The sequence below is a fragment of the Hyaena hyaena genome, unplaced genomic scaffold, assembly GCF_003009895.1.
Source record: "Hyaena hyaena isolate Hyena2069 unplaced genomic scaffold, ASM300989v1 scaffold_95, whole genome shotgun sequence".
Taxonomy (NCBI): domain Eukaryota; kingdom Metazoa; phylum Chordata; class Mammalia; order Carnivora; family Hyaenidae; genus Hyaena; species Hyaena hyaena.
In genome coordinates, this window is record NW_024080727.1 from 710,045 (window position 1) to 734,493 (window position 24,449).

The 24,449-nt window shown below is 46.5% G+C and overlaps 1 protein-coding gene across 2 annotated transcripts in view; it reads left to right on the forward strand.

The window, feature by feature from the left end:
* PCSK6 (proprotein convertase subtilisin/kexin type 6) overlaps positions 1-24,449 on the forward strand; it is a 193,040-nt gene that overhangs the window by 33,311 nt on the left and 135,280 nt on the right. For both annotated transcript variants that reach the window (XM_039235060.1, XM_039235061.1), the window contains exon 2: positions 16,288-16,392. In XM_039235060.1, coding sequence (XP_039090991.1) covers positions 16,288-16,392 — 105 coding nt within the window. The remainder of the gene's footprint in view (positions 1-16,287; positions 16,393-24,449) is intronic.

The window sequence follows — 24,449 nt, forward strand, 5'->3', positions numbered from 1 at the left end:
CCAGTGGGACACCGGCCTCTCAGAATGCAGGCCCCTGTTTCTATCTCAGGATGCATTTGGGCAGGTCGTTGCTCCTAGTTTGCTATCTGAGCAGCAGCTGGGCAGAAGCTTCCTTTAGGCCTCCCTCTGGCCTCTGCCTAGGGACAGGTCCTATGCTGTGTGGGAGCCGTGCTGAACCCCCTGAGTCTAGGACAGTGCCTGGCTCGAAACTTGCTGAGAGATTGAAGGAGTGAATGGGCAGTTTCCCCACAGTCCGTGTGGGTGTTGCTAAGCAGTAAATATTCAGCAAGGTTATTGAGGAAGAGCTGGCGACTGTGGGTTGGTGGGTGTTCATACGGCCCCATGTTTACAAGACACTGTCGCTTGTACTGTCTTAGTGAATCATGGGCAGAAGGGAGAGGGCAGACTGGTGATGTTTTCTCCTGCTTTCCTTTAAACAAGTACTTCTCGCCTACGAATTAATGCTTCTGAAGTTTTACTTTGAATACAGAAGTTCTGTTGAAATTTTTTATTGCCAAATATTCCATAAACCATAATGTTAGCATGAAAGGGAGAGAAAAGCTGATCCAGCCCCTCCCTTGAGAGGGGAGAAGCTGGGGCTGGTGAGGGGACAGAGGCAGGCAGCCTCTGGGCCCCTGGCCGCCTGGGCCCCCTGACTCCGCGGCGCAGCAGCTTTGCAGGAAAAGTCCCAAATGCCACAGTGAAAGGGCTAACCTGAAAATTATCGCACAAAAGCCCTGTTTTTTGTTTTCAGACCACGATGTGCTCTGTAACTGGGAAAGGGTATCCCCTGAGTTGTGTTTTGGTGAAATCATGACAGCTGCCTCATCAGTAGCTTCTTCATTTTTAATTACCGCCTTGGGGTTGAGTCACAGAAGCCAAATGACAGAGCATGTTTCTCTTTACGTCTGTTGTTAATTGGCATTATTGAGTTTGGGCACTAATGCGGTCAGACTCAAGTTTTCCATATCTTCACAGCATGTAAGCTGCCTGTCCCAGAAGGGCAAGTCCCTGAGAGGTCAGCTGATTTAGAGGGTTGGTACGGGGCTGCCTGGTCAGCAGACCTTCAAGGCCACACACACCCCCCTCCGGGACGGACATCTGGTAAAAGGAAGCTGGGGTGATGGGGTCAGGTGAACTTGGCCCGTCTCCAAGAGCATTGCTATCTCCTCCCTGGTATCCTTTTACTCTGTAAGGGAAACCACATAACTGAGAAGAGGGATAGACACGGGAGTGGGCTGAGCTGCCCGGAGCCAAGAGCAGTTAGTCATTACAGCCAGGCAGCATTGCTTTTCTCTGGTTTCTGTTCTCTGCTTGGGGCTGGCTACACCTTCTCCCTCATAGGGCTGTAAATGTCCCTGTCACTGGGGTTGACACCCAACCCCCTGAGTGACATGGGAGAGGAGTCAGTTTGAGGAGAGGTGGGGAGAGAGTGTGAAAGAGATGTATTTTTACTGTGGTAAAATATTCATTTAATATTATTTTTAATTTTAATTTATTTCGAGAGAAAGGGAGAGTGCGTGTGGGGGAGGGGCAGAGAGAGAGGGAGACAGGATTTGAAGCAGGCTCTGAGCTGACAGTGAGAGAGCCTGATGAGGAGCTTGAACTCACGAACCGTGAGATCATGACCTGACCTGAAGTCGGACACTTAACCGACTGAGCCACCCAGGTGCCCCATGTGGTAAAATATTCATAATAAAATTTAACATCTTAACCATTTTTAAATGTAGAGTGGGAAGTCGTTAAAGACATTCTCATAGTCCCACAACCTTCACCACTACCTGTCTCCAAAACTTTTCATCCTCCCAAATTGAAACTCTATACCCATTCAACACTTAACTTCCCTATCCCTCCTCCCTCAGCCCTTGGCAACCCCCATTCTACTTTCTGTCTTTATAAATTTGACGACTCTAGGCACCTCACGGAAGTGGAATCACGATATTTGTTCCTGTGACTGGCTGGTTTCACTCAGCATAATGTCCTCATTATTGTAACATGGCCACATTGTAACATGAGCCAAAATGTCCTTGCTTTTTAAGGCTCAGTGATATTCCATCATGTGCATAGACCACATTCATCTATCAGTGGACACTTGGGTTGTTTCCTCCTTTTGACTATTGTGAACAGTGCTGATGTGAATGTGGATGTGCAAATTTCTATTCAAGTCCTTGCTTTCACTTCTTTGGGGTATAGGAACTATTTACTTTTAAAGGGAAAATTGGAAGATTAATTTCTCTAAAATCCTTTTTAATTTCCCTTAAGATAACTGCTCTCTAGTGAGAGTGTTTTGGATATTGAAGTTTGAATTTTAAACATATCTTTCATAAGGACAAAAATCCTTCCCCCCGCCAAACCATGCAGCCTTTGACCTTCCTCAGTTAAACAGTCCCAAATGGCAGCCCAGTGCCAGCCTCTCTGGAGATCCCTAGATGGACCCGACCTGGTTTCCTGTGGGTGTTTAGTGTAGCTTTGCTCTGAGTCTGTGGTGTAAGCAGCCTGCCAGGTGTGTTGTGCATGGCCATAGGTGCTGAAGGTCATGGACATGCTTTACTCCATTCACAAGCTGAGATGCTTTTTGCTAAGAGCAAATCTGGGCATGTCCCAGATCTTCTCTTCCCTGGTGAATTTTCCAGGTGAGACTTTCTAAGGCTAAGGCCATGTCCTTAGGTCTTGCATACTCAGAGAGAAGTAAACAGTGTGCCTCCTAGAGTGAGGGAAGTCTAAACCAAATTGTCTAGAGCCCACTGTTGCAGGGACCATGGGCTGCACTAGTGGAGTTAACGTTTTAAAATTAGTTGCTAATATTAAAACCTTGGGTGATCTCTTGTAGAATTGAAGTGTCACCTCATCTGGAAGAGGTCAGGAGATCTGGTAGAACTGGGTCCCCTGAGTCTCCAGTAACCTTCCTCCTTCCCATCATGGGGACCCTGTCTGGGCCTGGCAGGCATTGAGGGTACTTCTTCCAACTAGAGACCAGACCAGAGCAGTTGGCCAGCAGCAGGGACAAATGGCATGAATGCATCATCACTATCAGGTCACCATGCAGGAGGCAAGGAGCAGCCTTGGGGGCTGGGGTGAGGACCTGGGCCCAGATGCATAGAGGGGCAGGTCCGGGCCTCAAGCAGCCTCCCGACCCCAGTGGTCATGTGCCCTTGAAATAAATCCCAGTGGCCTCCTGTCTGTTTTACAAAGTAGTTGTGGGCCTGATGGGTTTCATGGGAGGGAGGAAGACCTGGTCCCAAGGACCAACTCACCAAAGACACAGTCATTGACTGTGAATTCAGGTTCTGACTTCAATTCTAGACTAGAAGCTCTTTAGGCTTTATTTGGGAAAGGGGGATAGTGACGATTCTAGTGACCTTGTTGTATTGCAATGAAAATATTCTTCATAGGGGCAGCTGGGTGGCTCAGTCAGTTAGGTGACCAACTTCGGCTCTGGTCATGATCTTACAGTTAATGTGTTTGAGCCCCACATTGGACTGTGTTGATGGCCTGGAGCCTGCTTTAGATTCTGTGTCTCCCTCTCTTTCTGCCTCCCTCCCTGAAAAATAATATTCTTTTTAAAATATATAATAATCATGAAGTCTCAGAAATAGCTGGGATGGTTTTAGTTTTTCTGAACCATTTGAAAGTGCATCACTGAGCTGACCTCATCACCCCTCATCCTTTGGTGTGTCTTTCACCATAAAGAGCACCAGTTTCTACAGAACTGTGGCACCCTGGAAACCAGGGCATTGCACATGGTCACTGCCACCATCTGATCCTCACGCCTCAGTCACTGTTGCCAACTGCCAACACTGGGCTTCACAGGAAAGGGTCCAGTTCAGAGTCAGGTGTTATGTACAGCTATGGAGGCTCTTCTGCGGGGTCAGTCCTAGGGGGAGGGAAGGGGAGGTACTCACCTTGCACACAAACTAAACTGAGGGGAAGGATGCCAGAAAAAACTTAGTGATTAAGAGAAATATCATTTTAGGGGCACCTGGGTGGCTCAGTAGGTTAAGCGTCCGACTTCGGCTCAGGTCATGATCTCACAGTTCATAGGTTCGAGCCCTGCATCGGGTTCTGTGCATGCAGCTCAAGAGCCTGGAGCCTGTTTCAGATTCTGTCTCCCTCTCTCTTTGCCCCTCCCCCAATCATGCTCTGTCTCTCTCTGTTTCAGAAATAAATAGAAACTATAAAAAAAAAATAAAGAGAGAAATATCATTTTAATGCAACATTTTAAAATTTAAGATTAAGAAGCACCTGCATGGCTCAGTCAGTTAAGCATCCAACTTTGGCTCAGATCATGATCTTGTGGTCAGTGGGTTTAAGCCCCACATCAGGCTCTGTGCTGACAGCTCAGAGCCTGGAGCTTGTTCAGATTCTGCATCTCCCTCTCTCTCTCTCTCTGCCCCTCCCCAGCTCGTGCTCTGTCTCTCTCTCTGTGTCAAAAATAAATAAACGTTAAAAAAATTAAAAAAATAAAATTTAAGATTAAGAAAATCCACAGCGAACAAAATATCAGAAAGTTGAAGGCAGGTTCAGCACTGCTGATTATTTTCCTTTGCCTCTGGCTTTAATATGACTTCGCACAGCACTGTTCCTTACTCTTTCAGAGTCCAGAATAGTTCCTCACTGTTTTCTTGACTTCTGTGACCTTGGCACTTGCCAGTGTCAGGCCAATTATTCTGTGGAAGGTCCCCCTCCATTGGGGGTTTGTCTGCTGTTTGCTCACAATGATTTGGGTTCTGCATGTCGGGCAATGATGCTGTGTTCTCACTGCATCTGACCCCATGGCCCACGTTTCAATTTGCTTCATTGCTGGTAACACACTTATTGATCACTCTGTTAATGGGCTTTGTCTGCTTTATTGTTTCCCCTTTACAATTAGCAAATATTTTGTGGAGAGGTACTTTGAAGCTATATAAAAAGACCTGATTCTTAAACACATTGGGATTTGCTATTAAGTATATCTGTATGGATTCATGGTTTCCTAGTTTATTCTTGGACTGGAACCTATGAGAGTGATTATTTATTTCGATTTTCAACTGTTCCTGGTTTGGCCTTGTGGGTGAACTTCAAGTCTGGCTCCCATGTGCTGGTGATACCTCTCTAGAGTTCTTTGAGCCATTTCTTGCTCTTTTCTCAAATGCAGTATTACGGATTCCTCTTGTACATTCCCTGCCCTGACTCTCAGATCAGCCATTTCTCCAAAAAGCCCTGGGGTTCTTTTAGTAGAAAATGGTACTTAGAAGCCAAGACCTGGGCTCTGGGTGGGTTTGCCGCTGTTTGGGTGCTTCTCACAGGCCTGTCCAGTGAGGAGAGGTACATGCTCACACGCTGGTGTGTCCACCTGCTTATCTATCTATCTAGAAAACTAAAGTCACATGGCTGTCCAATTCCAATGCTACCACAGAATTCTTTCTAGTTTTCTTGTCCAGCAGTGAGAAATCTCTCCCACTGCCCCAGAGTGTTAACTGTATTTGATCACTCTCCCTGTGGGTAACCAGTATGCTGTGTGTTCTGTCTACATCTCACTGTGTGGACAAGCTTCTCGCCCACTTGGGCTCCGACACCCAGGCTGGGCTACACCCTCCCAGTGCGGACACTCTTGCGACCTTCTTGAGGCACCCCAGGTCTCCCCCCGCACCCCCGGTGCTCTCCCCCTACACACCAGAAGCCGTGCTGTGCCCCATGTGGCTTTAGGACCTGTATTTTTTTCAGAGGAGGAGTCTTACTTTTGTATTTTTCAATCAAAATGAAACAAATACAAAAGGAAGGTTGGGTTTAGAAATCTGGTAAAATGGCTAATTCTAGATGGCTGGAAAGAAATCTTTAAACAATAAATGATTTAAAAGGAAGACCTTCAAAGTAAAGATTGTAGTTTTTCAGATGGCCCTATGTGGGTGTTAAAGGTGTACGTTGAAGGCAGATATATAATATATAAAAATATACTCATAGGAAGCCAGATCCTTTGGTTTGGCAACTTCAGGGAAGAGAAAATGAAGGCTGCTAAGTAAAAATTAATGATTTTTAAGGAATTTGTAGGAAGTTGAGCAGCTTAATTGCATGATTTGGGTGGATATGTGTTGAAGAAAGCAATTTTAGGAGACTAGAAAATTGTGCAATAATCTTAACTTGGGTCAGAATTGTAATTATTGCAGTAACAGAATGTTGCTATGTGTATATGTGACTGAAATGGGAAGCAGGGTTTTTTTTTTTCTTCTTATTTTTAATGCTTTAAAAAAATAACAAAATGTCCATTCTCCCTCTTTGGACTCCCTTAATTATAAATACCAGGTAACTCAGTGCTGGCTAAATATAGGTTCAGTGGCCATCTATATTTATAACTTTCTTCAGGTAGGAGTCTTCAGAGCAAGACAAAATTAATTTGGTGTGTAGGTTTTTATAGGCTCTAATTAGTTATGTTTTTCTTAAGTAGACCAACCAGGATCAATAATATTATATAACTGAACACTGACTCCTGTGACTTTTAAACATAGACGCTTCCCAAAAGCCAGAGGCCCTCAGAAGATGCCGGCTGTGAGGACTAGCAGATCTGGAAGCCCGCATGCTGCAGCTGCAAGCGGACAGGGCTCGAAACATCTGTTTCCAGCCAAGGACAGACTTTGGGAGTGATAAAGTGAAGAGTTTTTTGCAAAGTCAGATGTCTCATCCACAGCCCATTCATTTCTGAGACCTTGAATTGTGACATTTTGTGGCTGCTTATCAGCTTTTCCCTCCAGGAAGATTTAACTGTGTGAGCCTGGGTAGATGGGAGTGGCATTTTTGTGCACTGACCAAAGCGCGCGCACTTAGCCAACCTCCAGCCCTCCAACCCAGCCTGCTGACATGAGGGCTTAGGGAACTGCACCTGCATCTGAGGTCACGTTCATTGGAGGGCTGAGTGGGCGGGTGGACCTTTGGAATGATCCGATGTCATTTGGGGTGGATTTGGCATGCTCCTCAGTGACTTTGCTGCAAATCAAATGTAATATATTAGATGGGGCTCTTCTCCACCATTCCTTGGGATCTGCAGAAAACAAGTCATCTTCTTTTTCTTCAGGAAGGCAGTGTGCACCCCGACTGCCAGCACCCTCAGGACCTCACACCTGCCCTGTATAAGCAGGGGGGTGATTTGAAGCTGAATGTACTCAAATTTACAGGAAAAAAAAAACACCCATAAAACAAAAACAAGACAAGAGAGGCTCTTCCTGTCAACATCCCCAGCTCAGGCCTCTCCCCCACCATACTTGGCTTCTGCCCCTTCCTTGTTTAGCTTTGCAAGTTGTTTATACTCATCCCACCTGTAGTCCCTGAGAGGCTTCCTCTCCAAGGCTGGTTAGCTCGCCATGAATGAAGGGGGCCAGGCCACTTGGATGGAAGTGCCGAGTCCTACACAGCCTCTTGCTCAGCCTGCACCCGTGGCTGTGGAGCTCAGAGGAGCCACGTGAGGCCTAGCCCAGGCCACATGGCTGGTAGATGGTTGCCTGACTCACAGCTTTAGGACTGCCATGGGAGGGGGGCTAGAGAGAACCCAGAAGGCAAGACAGCAGGCACCGTGCTGGGAGGCACGGGGTCTTGGTGGGCTCCAGGGCATGCTGACAACTATATGTAGACAGAGAGGGAAAGACGTGTGTGTCCTTCCAGCATCACTTGAAATCTGTTCATTACACCAAACGTGGTTTGAGCTCCTCCCGTGCGCCAGACACTGCCAGGACCTGAGGATTTACAGATGACAGTTCCTGCCTTTGAGAGCTTACCCTGGAAGGATGGAGGGAGGGTGGGTTGTGATAGCCACGTGTGGGCAGATCCGGTCCTGGGAGGTCCAGGAGGGCTTTCTGGAGGCAATGATAGCTCAGGTGATGGTTAAAAATTGAGTGGGAGGTAGTCTTACTGGTGTGAAGGGGCTGATACACAACAGCAGCACCCGAGGACAGAGGTGATGCTAGCAGGGCCAGGCCTGTGGCCAGAGTGGTGGTCTGGCCTAGTGGTGGAGATCTTTGTGTGCCCCATGAGGGGCCGAGGCTTCGTCCTGTAAGGGGAGGCAGGCCTGGGGTGGCAATGGCAGTACAAAGGTACAGAAGAGGGTCAGAGGCCAGGGCCCTACCTTGGTCTGAGTAGAGCAGTGGGGCCACCTACGCTGGTGTGAGGGTGATGGGGGTCAGCCAGGCTTGAGAACCTTTCATCAGGTCACTTTCAGAGGGTTTGGTGACACTGAACACACACAGAGGATGTGGCATCATTCACCAAGACAAGGGACTCCTCAGGAGGAGGAACAGATCTGGAAGGAGGTGAGGGTGGCAAGAAGATGCTGACCTCAAGATGGCGGCTCTGGCTCTGGTTCTGGTCGTGGAGGGGAGGCATCTGGGACATGCACATTGAGGGCTGCTCTCCCCTACACTCTGCCAGGAATAAGGAGACCAAGATGGCAAGCGTATGCCCCGCGTACAGCACAGGTGTGCTCGGGACCCAGGTGGGCCGGGGAAGCTTCCCAGAGGAGCTGGTGCTGAGCTGAGCCTGGAAGGGCCAGCAAGGGAGGGGCAGCCTCCCAGAAAAGGACTCGACATGGTCCCTGGATACAGCTCCACATCTCCTGGGGATAGGCTTTGGTGTCCACGTGAGCAGCAGCAGCTGGGACCCGGGAGCCGGAACCTTCATCTGGGGGCGGGCAGGCCTGGCTCAGAGCCAGCATTCATGCTATCAGATGACTCTGATCAAGGTGGTGGCCTTGGTGGCCCTTCAACTCAGAAGTTCTGAATTAGAGCAATTAGCAGCGGCCTCAGGAGGTCTCCTTGGATATCAGGGCTGTGGGAAAACCAAAGGCTTGCCTGGTTGCATTTCAGAGCCATTTATTTGTGAATCTTGCATAGACACTCCAGGAAACGATATACATACACACATATCTGAATAAACACATACATGTATATACACATAGTCATGCATCTCTGTGTTTATACGTACATAGTCATACATCCACACACATACATACACACACATATCTGAATACATACACATGTATACCCACAAACATCCACATACATACATACATGCATGCATACATTGCACGTTGCATATCCATATACGTATGTACGTGCACATATATACACATGTTTGAATACGTACATATATACATATCCATATACATGCATACATATATAAACATACATATCCATGTGTACACGTGCACATATACACTCACATGTGGATTTAATGGAATAGATATGTGCATGGAATATAATATATGTCTCTCAGGATTTCTGCTTGAAATGAAGGAGAGCAAATGCCTGTTGAACCACTTGGCCCCGTGTGAACGTACCTGCTGTTGAGTATGAGCACCAAGATGAATGGAACACCTCCCCCACCCAATGGCAACCAATGCTGTGAATGTGGAAAGAGGCAGAAGGTGTGATGGTTATGACTGGGAACTCTGAGGTCATGTCCTGACTGTGCTACTCACTAAAGATATGGTCTTGAAATAGTTACTTCACCACTCAGTGCCTCAGTTTACCCAACTTCAGGGTGAGGATAGCATAAGGCTGTCATGACAGTCAAACAAGTGAAGGAATCTAAAGTGGTTCACCTACTGCCTGGGACATGGCATGTGCTCAGCAAGTGCCAGCCACTCTTGGGGTGAGCCAGGAGCCCCCAGTAAACATTGGGGACCCTCAGGGGCTGGGAGACAGGGGAAGGATGAAGAATTGCCATTCCCTGCAAACTCTGTGTGCTTTTGTACTGTGTATGTTCTGTACTATGTGCACACATTATCTAGACTTTTTATTTATTTACCTATTTATTTATTTTAATGTTTAGTTATCTTGGGGGGTTGGCAAAGAGAAAGGAGGAACAGCAGAGACAGGATTGACAGCAGAGAGCCCAATGCGGGGCTCAAATTCACAAACTGTAAGATCGTGACCAGAGCCGAAGTCAGACGCCTAACTGACTGAGGCACCCAGACGCCCCATCTAAATTTTTTATTTTTATTTTTTATTTTTTTAATGTTTTATTTATTTCTGAGAGAAAGAGACAGTGTGAGGAGGGGAGGGTCAGAGAGAGAGGGAGATACAGAATCTGAAGCAGGCTCCAGACTCTGAGCTGGCTGTCAGCACAGAGCCTGACGCAGGGCTCGAACTCACGAGCTGTGAGATCATGACCTGAGCCGAAGTCGGACGCCCAACCGACTGAGCCACCTAGGCACCCCCCAAAATTTTTAAATGTCTTATAGAGCACCCCAATAAAGAGAAACCATGTTTCAACTCTCTTCACTGTGGGTTCTTTTATCTCATTTCTTTTGATGCTCTGGCCCAGAACGTTTAGCAGGGTTTTTAATGATGTTTTAATGATGTTACCAATTTTATCAACTAATGTGTATAATTACACATCAGTGTTGAATAAAGAGACCTGAGCGTTACGTATTCAGAAGATTGTTCATATTCTTGGAGGGGGGAACTAAGAGACTGGCTCTAATTAATGCATTGTGAAAATACCATGGACAGGAAAGAGAAAAGGCACTTCGTGAAATTTTATGTTGTAACTTAAAAAAAAAAAAAAACACCACCCTGCACACCAGAGATCAGATTCATTGATGGAGAGCAAATTGAGGTTCTGGAAGGCCTCAGCTGAGCAAGACAGGGAGACAGCCTGGGATGCTGGGGGAAGAATTTCTCTTTCTTTCTCAAGGAGGAGAAGGAAGAGGAGTCTGCCAGGACCCTCAAGCAGTGGTATTCTGTGGAAGCCACTGCACTCCATGTTTATAAAGACAGGCTGCTTGGATACTGGCTTGAGAAGTAGTGCACAGAGCACATGAGTGGTGACTCCCAGAGGACACCTGAGGTGTAAACACTGTCCCAGGCCATGGCTGAGGGACAGCAGCACAGAATGACCCAGACTGCCAAGCCAGGAGGAGCAGCTACTTGATATCAGTGCAGAAATCATATCAAAATAAGTATATTTCCTTACTTAGGAGATCACCTTGAATTCGAAAAGTCTTTATGCCGCCCCAGTTTTTCTATTTATCCTTACAGTTCCAGCTCTTGTTAGTTTGACCCCGAAGATGTACCAAAAGTGTTGCAATAATCCTAAGCCCTAATTTGTGTATCTCTGTGTCTTTTGGTGTCAGGTATTGTCACCTATTCATCTGTGGCCAGACAGGGGGAGAGTTTTGGTTCAGGAACTGGGAAACCCTGAGGTTTACAATTGGCTTAATTCCCTGGGCATGTTTTCCCATATATAAAATGGGACCATTCCCATGGTTCTTTCCCATACCCTTCTCTGTAGGTCAGAGCCACATGATAGTCAGGTGTCCCTCATGTTTAACCAGGCCAGTGGCCATGTCCCCAATGACCCTACTAGAGAATAGGGGCTTCCCAGCCATCTTGTCCTCTTAACTCAGATACCCAGAGGTCATAAAAAGCAGCTCCCTGTGTTGGGAGGGTCATAACTGGGGTTGAAGGTGCTGTGGCAGATAAGGTGAGAACCAGAGGAAGATTTAGGTGGGGTGGGGGAAGTGAGGGAAGCAGGAAATAGCTCCTAAATCATAAATGCTGCATCAGCCAAGCCAAGACGACTTTCACTGGTCTGTGTTCCATGGGCGGTCAGGTGTACCCCTCTCCTGCTCTGCACCCCCCCTTGATCCTTTCTGACCTTTTGCCCCTGATGAAAAACTCATATTTCTGACCCTTGCCTGATGCCAGGGGAGGGCCATGGCAGAGAGAAGAATAGCATGAGTCAGACAGATGGGAGTACCTTCATGGGGCATGTGACAAAGAGGGCTTCTAGAGAAAAGCCAGCTCAAGGGCCACATGAGATGCCACATGTGTTGGGACAGCAGCTGCGCCTGTATTTCTAAGCAGAGGCCCTCAGGAGATGGAGAAGCCATGTTTATCATCAGAGACTTTTCTGGACTCCCAAAGTATGCTCAGCAGCAAATGTTGTAAATCACAGGTTGGCCAACATTTTCTGTAAAGTCCACACATGAAATGTCTTGGGCTTCTGAGCCAGAGGGTCTCAGTAGCAATGACACAACTCTGTCATTGTAATATGAAAGTGGCCATGGGTAGTAGGTCAATGAATGGGTGTGGTTGTGCTCCAATAAAGCTTTATTGATAAAAACATGAGGTGTATATATGCCCCAAAGCATTGAAAGCAGGTTCATGAACAGATATTTGTGTACACATGCTCATAGCAACATTTATTCACAATAGTCAAAGGGAGGAAGCAACAATCCATGTGTCCATTAATGGATGAATGGATAAACAGAATGTGGTATACAAATATTAGAGAATATTATTCAGCCTTTAAAAAGAGGAAAATTTTGACAAATATCATGACACGGATGAACCTTGAGAACACAATGTTTAGGGAAATAAGCCAGTCACAAAAGGGCAAATAATTCTACTCATGTGAGATATCTAAAGCTTTTAAACTCACAGAGACAGGAAGTAGCATGGGGTTTGCCAGGGTTTGGCTGGGAGGGGGGATGAGAGTTTTTGATATGAGTGCAGTTTGGGAAGATGGAAAAGTTCTGGAGACAGAAGATGGTGTTGCACAACATTGCAAAAGTGCCCAGTGCCACTGAACTGCACACTTAAAAACTGTTCACCTGGGAAACAAAAAAACAAACAGGAGATAGACCAGATTTGTCCATGGGCCATAGTTTTCCGATGCCTACTCTGAGTAAATTAATGGGTATTTTACTTATTTATTCAAAATTTTTAGTTTTGAGGGAGGGAGGGAGAGAGAGAGAGAGAGGGAGAGGGAGGGAAGAAGTGAGGGAGGGGCAGAGAGAGAGGGGGAGACAGAAGATCTCAAGCAGGCTCCACTGTCGGCACAGAGCCTGAAATAGGGCTCAAACCCATGAACTGTAAGATCATGACCTGAGCTGAAATCAAGAGTCAGATGCTTAACTGACTGAGCTACCCAGGTGCCCCAAATGAGTAGTTTATTAAGCACAGCTTATCTATAGGCTTTGGGAAGAGGGTTGTAGCCTGACTTTGGAGGTATTATGTTAATTAATCTGGTCTGCAGCCGGTGTCTGCACCCTAGCAAATCAGGGCCTCTCACAGTGGATTCTCTCCTGGGGATCTGGACTTGTCTTCATCATCTCCTTTTCTTTTTTTTTTTTTTATTTTTAAATGTTAATATATTTTTGAGAGAGAGAGAGTCCACAAGAGGGATAGGGGCAGAGAGAGGGAGACACAGAATCCGAAGCAGGCTCCTGTGCTGATAGCACAGAGCCCGACACAGGGCCTGAACTCACAAACGGTATGATCATGACCTGAGCCAAAGTTGGACGCTTAATCAACTGGGCCACCCAGGTGTCCCATCCTCTCCTTGTCTTACCCTTACAATAATTCCAGGATCAGACCACCCTCTCTGTCCTGTGCTGCCCTGAATCACACTCTCCAGCCTCAAATCTTTGGTTGCGAGGAAGGAATATGGCCACTCCCGCCCACTCAAGCCCACTCTCCATAAGGACCCAGAAGGTGGAGAGAGGTGTTCAGAATTTTGGAGGGACACTTGCAGCTGCTGTCAGATTTATGAACAGCCAGTGGCCTGACCCCCTCGCTGTTTTTTCTGAAATATATTCCAGCTTCTTCTGCAGCTAGCCTTGTAGGGGCAGCAGGACAGCCTTGGCTGGTGTCCCCTTCTCCTCTGCATTGGTAGTGGTCCTTCCAAACCCCCCATCCCCAATGCTGGGCTGGACATATACTTTCAGACAGATGGAGCACTGGTCACCACTGCCACGGGGACTGGTCAGCACAGCGGGGAGCATCTGTTCTTCCCATGGACTGCTTGAGGAGAACAGCCCTTGTTAGCTCAGACCCTTGGAGCCATTGTTAAGAAAGGCTGTGGTGGCTCAGAGGCAGGGAGCTGAATGGCGGTGGATTTGGCTACCTCTGGCCTGGCTTGGCTGCCCTAAGGCCAGGTGCTGTCCTGAATGGCCTCTAGGGCCTCCCTGACATGGGTTTGCTTAAGGTCAGAAGCTCTGCAAGTAATCCACCCCTTTGCCAGCAAATTTGATTCACCTCTTAGTTTCTCCATGTCCGTGAATGGGAATTGACTTGAATGCCCAGAGTTAAAAGGCCAGGAGTTGTGAAACATCTCGCAGGGATGGTGGCAGCTTAGAAGCAAACATGCTGATTAAATACTGCTGTAAGTTAAGACTCCATTATTGCTTCTGGCTCTAAATCACAGCTCTGGCATATGTTAGGAGGAGCCTTGACATATCTAGCAATTAACTCTGTTGAAGAAGTGAGCAAGGTGACTCATCTGTAGGAGAAAAGAAGTACTTTTGTGCAAAATGGGGCCGAAATAATGAAGTTTATGGTGGCAGAAGGGGTGTCTCAAGATAGAACATGAACTGAGAATCTTAATTGCAGAAAACCATTTATTGAGCACTTACTACCTGGTGGGTACTCTGCTAGCTCTTCCTATGTTTACGTCATGTAAGTCTTAGAGCAACACTACAAGGCAGTAGTTACTATTTTCACAAGGAAACTACGACTCAGGGTCTGAAGCCCATGTCACCCCGCAGGAAGGGGCTGAGTTGGAATGTGGGCCCAGATTTGGCCAAAATCTAAAGCATCCTGGTCCTAGCGAGGGGAATGGAGGAGCCATGTGGAGGAGCCAGATAGAGAATCCCAGATCCTCACAACAGCCAGGGTTTGTTGAACACCCACCAGGTTCTAGACACTCTACATGTGATATCTACTTAATCGTCACGACTATAATAGTGTTCAGTGTTCCAGGAGCACATAGGAGCAAGCTTAAGTGAAAAAGGAGGATTTATATATTTTTTATTTTAAAAATGTTTATTTTTGAGAGAGAGTGAGAGCACATGCAAGCAGGGGAGGGGCAGTGAGAGAGGGACAAATGATCTGAAGTGGACTCTTCCCAGACAGCAGTGATCCCAATGCAGGGCTCCAACTCATGAACTGTGAGACCATGACGTGAGGTGAAGTCAGACGCTCAACCAACTGAGCCACCAGGGTGCCCCAAAAAGGGATTTTTAAATGGGTATCTCCTGCCACTCAAGAACAGGAGACAGCCAGGCTGCTGGGGTTGCTGGAAATGAGGACTGGAGGGCTCTTGCCTTGCGGAAATCTGTGGAAATGGCCTTTCAGGGCATCCACATCCCTCCAGGTCTCTGCCTGGGCCAGTCAAGCCTCAGGAGATTAGGTAGTAGCAGACAAAATAGCTTGAGTGAGGTGGTTGTAATCAAATGTTGTTGGGAATTGCACAGACTTAAGTTGTACTGAACTCCAATGGCTAAGTAGTTTTGTCTCCATTTTACACATAAGGAATTGAGAGTCACAGGGGTTGAATGTCCTTGCCCAAGATCACATGGCTAGTGGTGGTGAAGAGAGAGGGCACCACATGTGTGCTGTCCTAGAGGACAAACAAATTGTCTTATATTCACCCTTTGATCAGAAGCTGGAAAGAAACTAGGATGGTTTAGGCTGAGAAGGGCAACTTGAAAGTCTGTATACTATTCAGCCCAGCCTCCTTTAAAAAGCTCTGCTTTCAAGGATGGTGACTGACAAGCTAATTTCAACAACCAGTGAAAGTCAGAACAAGAAACAGGTCTTCTGAGAACAGTGTCCTGATACTCAAGGGTCACTGAGGCATCAGGGCCCGCCTGTCCTGAAGGCTACATCCATTGCTTCTCTTGGTTCTGTCCAGCCCTCAAGCTGAAATCTTTCTCGACAAACCACCCCTGGAAGAAAATTGGGACGCCCTGGGGGTTTGGATGTTCTCATCTGACCTTTTCACAATCCCCAAGCAGATGGATGTGCGTGTTTTCTTTGGCTCCCTTGTTGCACTTGGGAGTGAATGTTCATTCTTAGATCTTTCAGTTTACCCATGGGGTGGAGAGGATGGAGTTTGTTTATCAATGAATATTTTAGTATAAGCCTGACTTGACACTAACTTAGCTACTTCAGGGATGCTTGACCCTAAATGAACATGGAATCTTGTCCACCAAACTTGGCCAAGATAGTACACATCTTAAATGCTAGGAACTTAATACAAGATTTGGAGTGTTTGCTTCGTTGGAAATACTACCCTGTGTTGTTTATCCCAAAAGGCTTGTCTAAAGCCACCGTCATGTTTGTAAACACCGACTCTATGCCAGAGAGATGAGTGGGAAGGCAGAATGGAGGGCACGTTTCCTGTGGGAGCAGAATGAGTCTCTAAGAGAAAGGGAAGATTTTTGTGGGATGGAGGATTTTTAAAGCTGTTTGTAAGATTTTTGAAGCTGTTTGTAAGACTGTATTAACTGATAATGTCCTGCTTCTTGTGTTGCAGATTGGAAACCTGGAAAATTACTACCATTTCTATCATAGCAAAACCTTTAAAAGATCAACCTTAAGCAGCAGAGGCCCTCATACCTTCCTCAGGATGGACCCCCAGGTACAGACCTCTGCTTTCTGGACAGGACCCTTTCCTAAGGCCTAGCGCATTGTTTGCTTTTTGTCTGGTTCTAAAAATAACTGAGCCTTGATTTTAATGTGATTCTACATAGTCATTAGTTTTCCTTATCCACTTTGAATAAAGCAAGACAGATGTGTAGCAACGCATCAGGCCATCTGAACGCTCGGAATATTTGGTCCCTTGTCAGACTGGAGAATTTAAATTGGCTTCAGTTTGAAACAACAATCAAATGAGTATAGATCTATTGATATTTTACATCTTAAAAACTCAACAAAATGCACAGTAATTAGAGGAGATAAAATATGAATATCACCCACAACAGCAAAAAGACCAGAGAATTCGAACCAGTGTTTTAATGATAAAATTAGAGATTGGGCTAAAAGATGTTTTTGTGGTTGTCATAACACATGTCTTAATGGTTACCATGAATTTAAAAACTTGGGCAGTAAATATAACCTTTTTCCTCTTAAAAATTCATGTGATCATTGAGAGTAAGACAAATATAATTTGAAAGAGGCTGACAGTTTAAGTTCTCTTATAAATTCATGTTTATTGGGTGGTTCATGATACTTCCTTTCTGCATAGATTTGAGACTAATATTTCACAAATGCCAGTCAAAACAGATACTTGGTAAATGTACAAATTGGAGATGGTCAAGTTAGCTTTCGATGACTTCATTCATTCAGCAGGTGGTTCTGGAATACCAGCTACATGTCAGGCTCTGTCCACAGCAGTGTCATTGGAGTCGGTAGTCAGGCTGATAGAAAATGAGGCAGTAAGTAGAAAAATATGTGATCTATCACAGGGTGATGAGTGCCACAAGGAAAATGAAATTCATGTGAGAAGCAGTAGCAGCTCCAAATGAGGCCATTGGTAAATCATAGTTTTAGAACATGGAACTCGCCTTCTCTTGAAAGCAATGTGCTAAAATGTTAGTTTGAGCTTCCAAGCTGGCTCACAATACTATCTCAGCTATTCCCACAGAATATTTATAATGAAGTTTCCATGGAGAAATGGGCTCTTGGTGTTGTCCCAGGCCACCTCCAACTGCTGGCCGAGCCAGGCATGGGTAGGAGAGATGGTTTGTCCCTGGGCACCATACCCGCAACATGCTTCTCCAGGGCATTGCTTTGTGATGCTCTGATTCCGGGCACACGAGAAAGTGGTCCTCATTCATGTAATTGGGCTGTGACAAGGCAGACATGTACATATTTCTGAATTTATTTTATAGGTGGGTTGGTGAATGGATAGGTGGATAGATAGAAGGAAGTAAATATGGATGGCTAAGTTGCCTCAGTCACTTAAGCATCTGACTCTTGACTTCAGCTCAGGTCATGATCTCACAGTTTGTGGGCTTGAGCCCCACATGGACTCTGCACTAACAGCATGGAGACTGCTTGGGATTTTCTCTCTCTGCCTCTGTCTCTGCCCCTCCCCTGCTTGCAGGTGCATGTGCTCTTTCTCTCTCAAAATAAATAAATAAACATTAAAAATTTTTAAATGAAGGAAATAGATATGAAACATTATTCTAATCCCATTATTCCTTCCTAGCAGAGAAAAGATTTCTATGTTTATTAAGGACTAATATGTGCTTGAGTACTTTAACATACATCTTCTCATCTGATCATAGGGGGCTATGATTATACCTAGGTATGTCACACCATGGAACCGGAAGGAATGTTTTTCAAAGGGGCTGGTATATATTTTTTTCTCCTGGAAGGAGGAAGCAACAGGGTAGTTGTCAATTCCCACGGAACGGGCCGATTAGAGAAGACTGAACAGATCCAATGCTTCTGTTGGTGTAACACTGAATGGAAGGGCATTCTCTGTGTTGGTCACCGAAGAAACTGGATTCTTTGAGGCTGCACAGGGGGTGCTGAGATTCACAGCAGCATCACCTGTCAGAGCCTCAAGAAACTTCTGAGCTAGGAAGAGAGTTCCGTCCACAATTTCACTTCCAAGCAAACGGTGCTCTGTCTTATGAGGATGATATGCTTGCTCTTTACCTGAAACCTTCAGAGTTAGTAAACTGCTACCACACAGCTAGTTTCAACGAGGGGCAAGCCATTTGAATGGGGGAGCCCCTGTACCCCAACATAAGCATTGCAATGAGAAAGTAATGGGACTGTGCCTTTCTTGGCCTTTCCACAGGTTCTTCTGAGGATTAAGCTGGTTTCTCAATTGTTAGAACTAAGAGTTGAAATAGGACCTGAGTTTTATAGACACCCTTTCTTTTTTAAGTGTCTAAATTTTAGAACGGTTAAAGGTATTCCTTGGTTGCTCTTCCCTTCCTTCCCAAATATATTAGTTGTACACCTGCTGGGTATCAGGCCCCATGCCCCAGGGGATGCAGGGATGCCTGGGCGTCCACCCTGGGTGAGTCCCTGGTGGAGCAGGGTACGGGAGCAGAGTATGAGATCGTCTGAGGTGGCAGAGTAGAAGCCCGAGCAGGCTTGAGCACCGCAGGGTGGAAGCATCCAGACCTGCCCCTGCTGCATCATCTAAGGTACTGGGATCGTTCACCAGAGGTGCATTCAGAGTAATGCATTCAATTTGGGACTAAGGGCCACCCATTCCCAGTGATCGATTATGTCCTTGAAGGGAAGAGAAGGAAGGATAGACTTTCTCTGAGCAAAGGCTATGGCAGTTAACATTTTTTGAACTAAAACTCCTTTTTACGCAGGAACTTCTTAAGAAGCTCCTGGCAGGGCCACTATCAAAGCATCCTGCCTCTAGAGAAGAGAGAGAAAAGGTAAACAGCCTGCACAGTCCAGCCCTGGCTGCGACTTCCACGCGATTGGCTGCTGCTTTCTCACAGCACTAATTAAATTTGTAGCCTCCGGGAAAGCATATAGACATCGGAACCAATTATGAATTCAGAATCGCGAGTGAGATCCCTCTGTTTAAGTCAGTCTAGTTGTATATGAACCAGATCAATTAGCTGTCAGTCTGGCTAACTAATATTTACTCTGCCTCATCATTCTGATTAAATATTGGGCAAAGTTAGCTGATGTACACAAGTGCTTAGTGTTATCTTCCCCTCGCAGCACGCCAGAATGCTTTCCTACGTGAGCGAAGCATTTCTGTGACACCTTGGCATTGGGAGATGGTGTGATTAGTATTAATAAGAAGAGGACAAGATGAGTTAACATTATTCAGAGACACTGGAATGCAGAGTCGCCATTGGGTTTGAATGACCAAACTGGAAATGAATGTTACAGGGCTCTGGGTACAGTGCGATCGAATGCAGATGGTATTTCATTTTAATTAGCTCCAGTCCCCATTGTGTAAGAGTGCTTTGATAAGTGATGGAATTTACAGTCCACCCCTACCTCACAAAAGAGCTGAGAGAGCATACATTTGTTAAAGCAAAACAAAACACAAGTGCGGAGGGAATATTTAAGAGTTCTTTAGCAGCCCATGCGCATGCATGCACTCACTCACATGCATTTATTAAGCATCTTTTTGCATGGATCGCATACCAGGATTGTGCTGTTGTTTTCTTTATATTCTTAATTACCTTTACTTGATGTTTTGTTTTTTTTTCAAACCACCCTTGAAAAGGGCCATTTTGCTCCATGTGCTTTGTGGATCAGCCCTCTCCTTGGGAGAACAGCCCAACTGTTCTCCGCATGCAGTATCAGTCACTGGGTTTTTCCAAGGGCTATCATTTAAGCAAACTGAAAGCATTTGTTTTTAACTTGTTCTTTTGCCAAAAGTCTGGAGAAGGGTGGATGTTACAGAAGCATCGGCCAATGGCTGTAAGGGCTCACAAATTTTTTTTAAATTACTTGTTCTGATTTTGTTCCAAGCTGGCTTATAGTTCGGCGTGGCTGCCTGCCTCTTCCAACCCTTACATTTTAGTGTGATGACTCTGGTACAGCCCTTCCCTTCCCTTCAGTTCTCAGCCAGATTGATGACAGAAATGGAAGGATAAAGATGTTACCAGGCAGGCCCTCAGTGGCTCCTTCCTTCCGGGGCGGTGGGAACCTTCACTCTGAGGCTTCATTTCAGTGCTTGAAGCTCAGAAAGTTGGAAATGATTTCCAGGGCCAGAGGAGGCATTCCGTGTTGTAGGATGGGACTTTGCCCCCAGAGTTTAATCAAAGCTCCGGTTTCTTTCCAGCAGTGATGCAACGTTTAAGCAGATCTTTCCATTAACCACAGATGGAATTTTATCTGAGAGTTTTGTGTGCTAGAGCCATTCAAAGTGCAAACAAAAAGTTCCTGGCGAACTCAAGCACATAGACAGCAAATGACCAGATTGATCTCAGGGTTGATGAACTTGTCATGGGCTGGGGGTTGAGGACAGCTGCCACCCAGGGTCTGATGGATTTGCCCATATGGAGACTGGAGAAATCTCTTCATATTTTCTTTTTTTTAAATTTTTAAGTATTTATTTATTTTTGAGACAGAGAGAGAGAGAGAGAGAGAGAGAGCGAGCGCCTGAGACAGAGAGAAAGGGAGACACAGAATCTGAAGCAGGCTCCAGGTTCTGAGCTGCCAGCCCAGAGTCCGACTCAGGGCTTGAACTCACGAACCACGAGATCATGACCTGAGCAGAAGTTGGATGCTTAACCAACTGAGCCACCCAAGCACTCCTGTCTCTTCACATTTTCTGTACAACCTGACTGGGTCGAGTGGAATGGCCACTATGAATTGGTAAAAGTTAGAATTTCAAAATATACTTTAAAAGACGGTGCTTTATTGTTTCACTAGCACATTCAATGCTTCTGCTTAGATGCCTTGTAGACGTCTCAAAGTCCACATGTCCCCAGCCCGACTGACCATCCCTGACTCTGCCTCTGTCCCGGAGAAGAGCACCATTGGCATCCATGGCATGAGCAGCAGCCTCCCTCACACCATACTTACTCTACATCCTATATAGGCCCTTGTCCTGTGTCACCCCTTGCACCCCTGCCCCCTCGTACCTGTACCACTGCACTGCCCTCCTCACTGGCCTGCAGTGGGCTTCCTTGCCTCTCACCAGTCTGCTCTCCAGCCTCCCAAGAGATCCTATGAAACACACATGTGATGGCACCACCACCCTCTATATATCTGTCCCAGGCCCTTCTTCTTCTGGCCTCCCTATGGCCCCTGGGCCCCAGCCACCCTGGTCTTTACAACCCTCCTTAGACGGCATGAGCTCTTTCCCCCTATCGAGTCTTTGCACAGGCTGCCTTTCCCCACTGTCTCTTCCTCCCCCTCTTGTCTCAGCTCATGTGTGCCTGCCGCCAGACGCTGGCTCAGAGTCCACTGACTTGACTTGCTCTTCCTATAGTTCTATATTTATATTCTAGACTTGTGAGACTATTCCATTAGAATCTGTCTTCCTCACTGGATTCTAGGAGCAGAAGGGTCATGTCTGTTTTTCTCACTACTCTTGTTCCAGCCTGACATTTGAGCATAGCAGCGGCAGGGCCAGAGAGTGTCTAGGTGGGGGCATCACATCAAGCCTTCATTCTGAGCCGACCACTGTCACAGGAGATGCTCGATTTGAAAGGTTTAGTGGTTGCATAGATGTAGGAGAAATTGCACTGTCTTCCTCTCTGAAGGAAGGAAAGAAGCCTGTCTAGCTCGGCAGCTGTCAGACTTGTCTGACCACGGCCTCCTCCCTTTTGTTCCTGTAACATCTGTTTCCTGGTTTCTTTGGAAATAATGCCAAGATTACAGGCCCAGGGGGAGCACACGGGAGCACACAGCAGTATTTGGTGGGAGTGATGAGTGGTTTAGTGTGCCTGGGATCTGATAGGTGACAGGGACAGGGTTGGTGGGAGCCAGCTGGTTTCGGGGCGGGGGAGGGGGGGCGGAGAGCTGGAGCATGAGGCTGGGGAGAGTGTTGAGTTTTCCAGAACCTAAGGAAAGGCAATAGGGAGGTGAGCTGACCTGAGGTCGAGGAGCTTATGGTTAGAAGCACGTGAGCCCATCTCTTGCCAGTGAATTATAAAGTTCTCGAGGGCCAAGACTACATCTTAGTTGCTTTTATCCCCTTGCAAGTCCAGCAGAATACCCAGTAAATAGTAGACAGACACTTAGTAAATGTTTATTGAAACATATCTCAATTTGCACAGAGTAGGTTCACATAAACAAGTTATATCTGTTATCATTTGCTTATCAACTTCTTTTTGTGTAACTACTTTAGATGTGAATTGTGTCCTGCCTTGGTAACATTATGAAAAAAACCCTAAAAAGGATCCTATATTGGTAGAGTCTACAGTGACAAAAGTACAGACAATACTGGCTGGACACGGGGCATGCTGACCACTGTCTGGTTGGTGAACACGGAGGACCTAGGCTTTGGCTACCTGCCCCATCGTCCATGAGTAGAGGCAGGTAATACTCAAGGGGGGCGGGGAGAACAAGAGTAACTCTCTTTTGTTTCAGCAGGGTAAGAACTAGCTTATAAATGAATAAATAGACCAAATTTCCCAAAGTACTTTCACACCTACTGGTCTCCAAAATGGGCAGAATGAGTACCATCATCTCTCACCAACAGTGAACAGACACCCTTTGGCCCATGTAGCTCAGCTCAGATGGCAGGAATTGGAGAGATGGTCTATGCATTGTTTCCATTGTGGGGAAGTGGGGGTAGGGCTAGGTTTGCAGGCACCTCCATGCCACTGGAGGAGGAGATGGGCTTCTACACTGAGTTAGAATACCCTTTATTTTGTTGTTCATCTTCCTTCTCCTCTCCCTCTTCTGCTGCCCTGGCTCCCGGGTTTCCAGCTGAGCAATGCCATACCAGCCCAGCAGCCCCCACCCCACCCCACCCCAAGGTGATACCCTAGGTAGGCTTGGGCATCTCACTGAGACAGGCTGTAGTGAGGCTGCATAATCATTGCTTGCCTGTGGGGCTGGTCCCCCCTGCCCCCAGAAACATTGGCACTACTGTATTTCTCCATTTCTCAAATCCTCACGTGGAAAGCCGTGATCCACTTTCTACTGCATGAGCCTCACTGAGTTTTATGGTTCTTACCCATTTTGGAATCTTAGACACCTTTTGAAAAACTGATGAAAGTTCTAGATTCTCTCTCTCTCTCCAGAGGAAGAAAGAAATCATATACTCATATCCACACCACTTTGCCAATAGTTTCCGGAGTTTCCTGGGACCCTAGGCTGTCTTTCCATTCTTGAGGGACCCTGGTCCATGGGGTAACAAGGCCCCAGCTTAGCTCCCTGCTCTTTTCACATATGCATTAAGCATTGGCTGTCATGAGAGAGGGGCCACCTTATAAACCATAAGGTGACATGTACTTGTCAGGGAGCAGTGTTGTTCTTTCTTTAAATTCCTCACTCAAGTGAGTTGGCTTCTTATTTTTTTTAATGTTTTATTTATTTCTGAGAGAGAGAGAGAGCGAGCAGGGGAGGGTCAGAGAGAGGGAGATACAGAATCTGAAGCAGGCTCCAGGCCCTGAGCTAGCCGTCAGCACACAGAGCCTGACACAGGGTCTGAACCCAGGAACCATATGATCATGACCTGAGCCAAAGTCAGACGCTTAACCGACTAAGGCACCCAGGTGCCCTAGTGAGTTGGCTTCCTACTTAGCTCTTCACCTGGTTGAAAGTTGGCCCAATGAGTGTTGGACAAGGTGTTGAGAGGGGTCCAGTGTTGATGGGAATCAAGATGTTGATGGGAATCAAGTTCTAAGCATCACAGACCCTTGAGTGCCAAGGGGTCTCCAGAGTGGGCTGAGCCAACCCCTTGACTTTATGGATTGGAGGTGGAAGCTCAGGCAGTCTCCCACAGGAGGAGCGAGTCAAAGGCTCATCGCCTATTTTACTTCTCCTTCTCCCTGGAAGGAGATCTTAGGATTTTATGGCACCTGGACCCTTGGGGGTCTGGACTTCTTCCACAGATTTTCCCAGGCCTGCAGGCAGGGGCTAGCTTACTCACAAGCCATCAGTAGAGGGAATGCCCTGTCCTTTAGCAAACCGTCCTTCCCTTTGATGATGCTAAGGGAAAAAGAGAAGGAAAACAGAGAGCCGGCAGGAGCTGTCCCTCATGTTCTGGATACAACTGTGCATGGAACCTAGAAC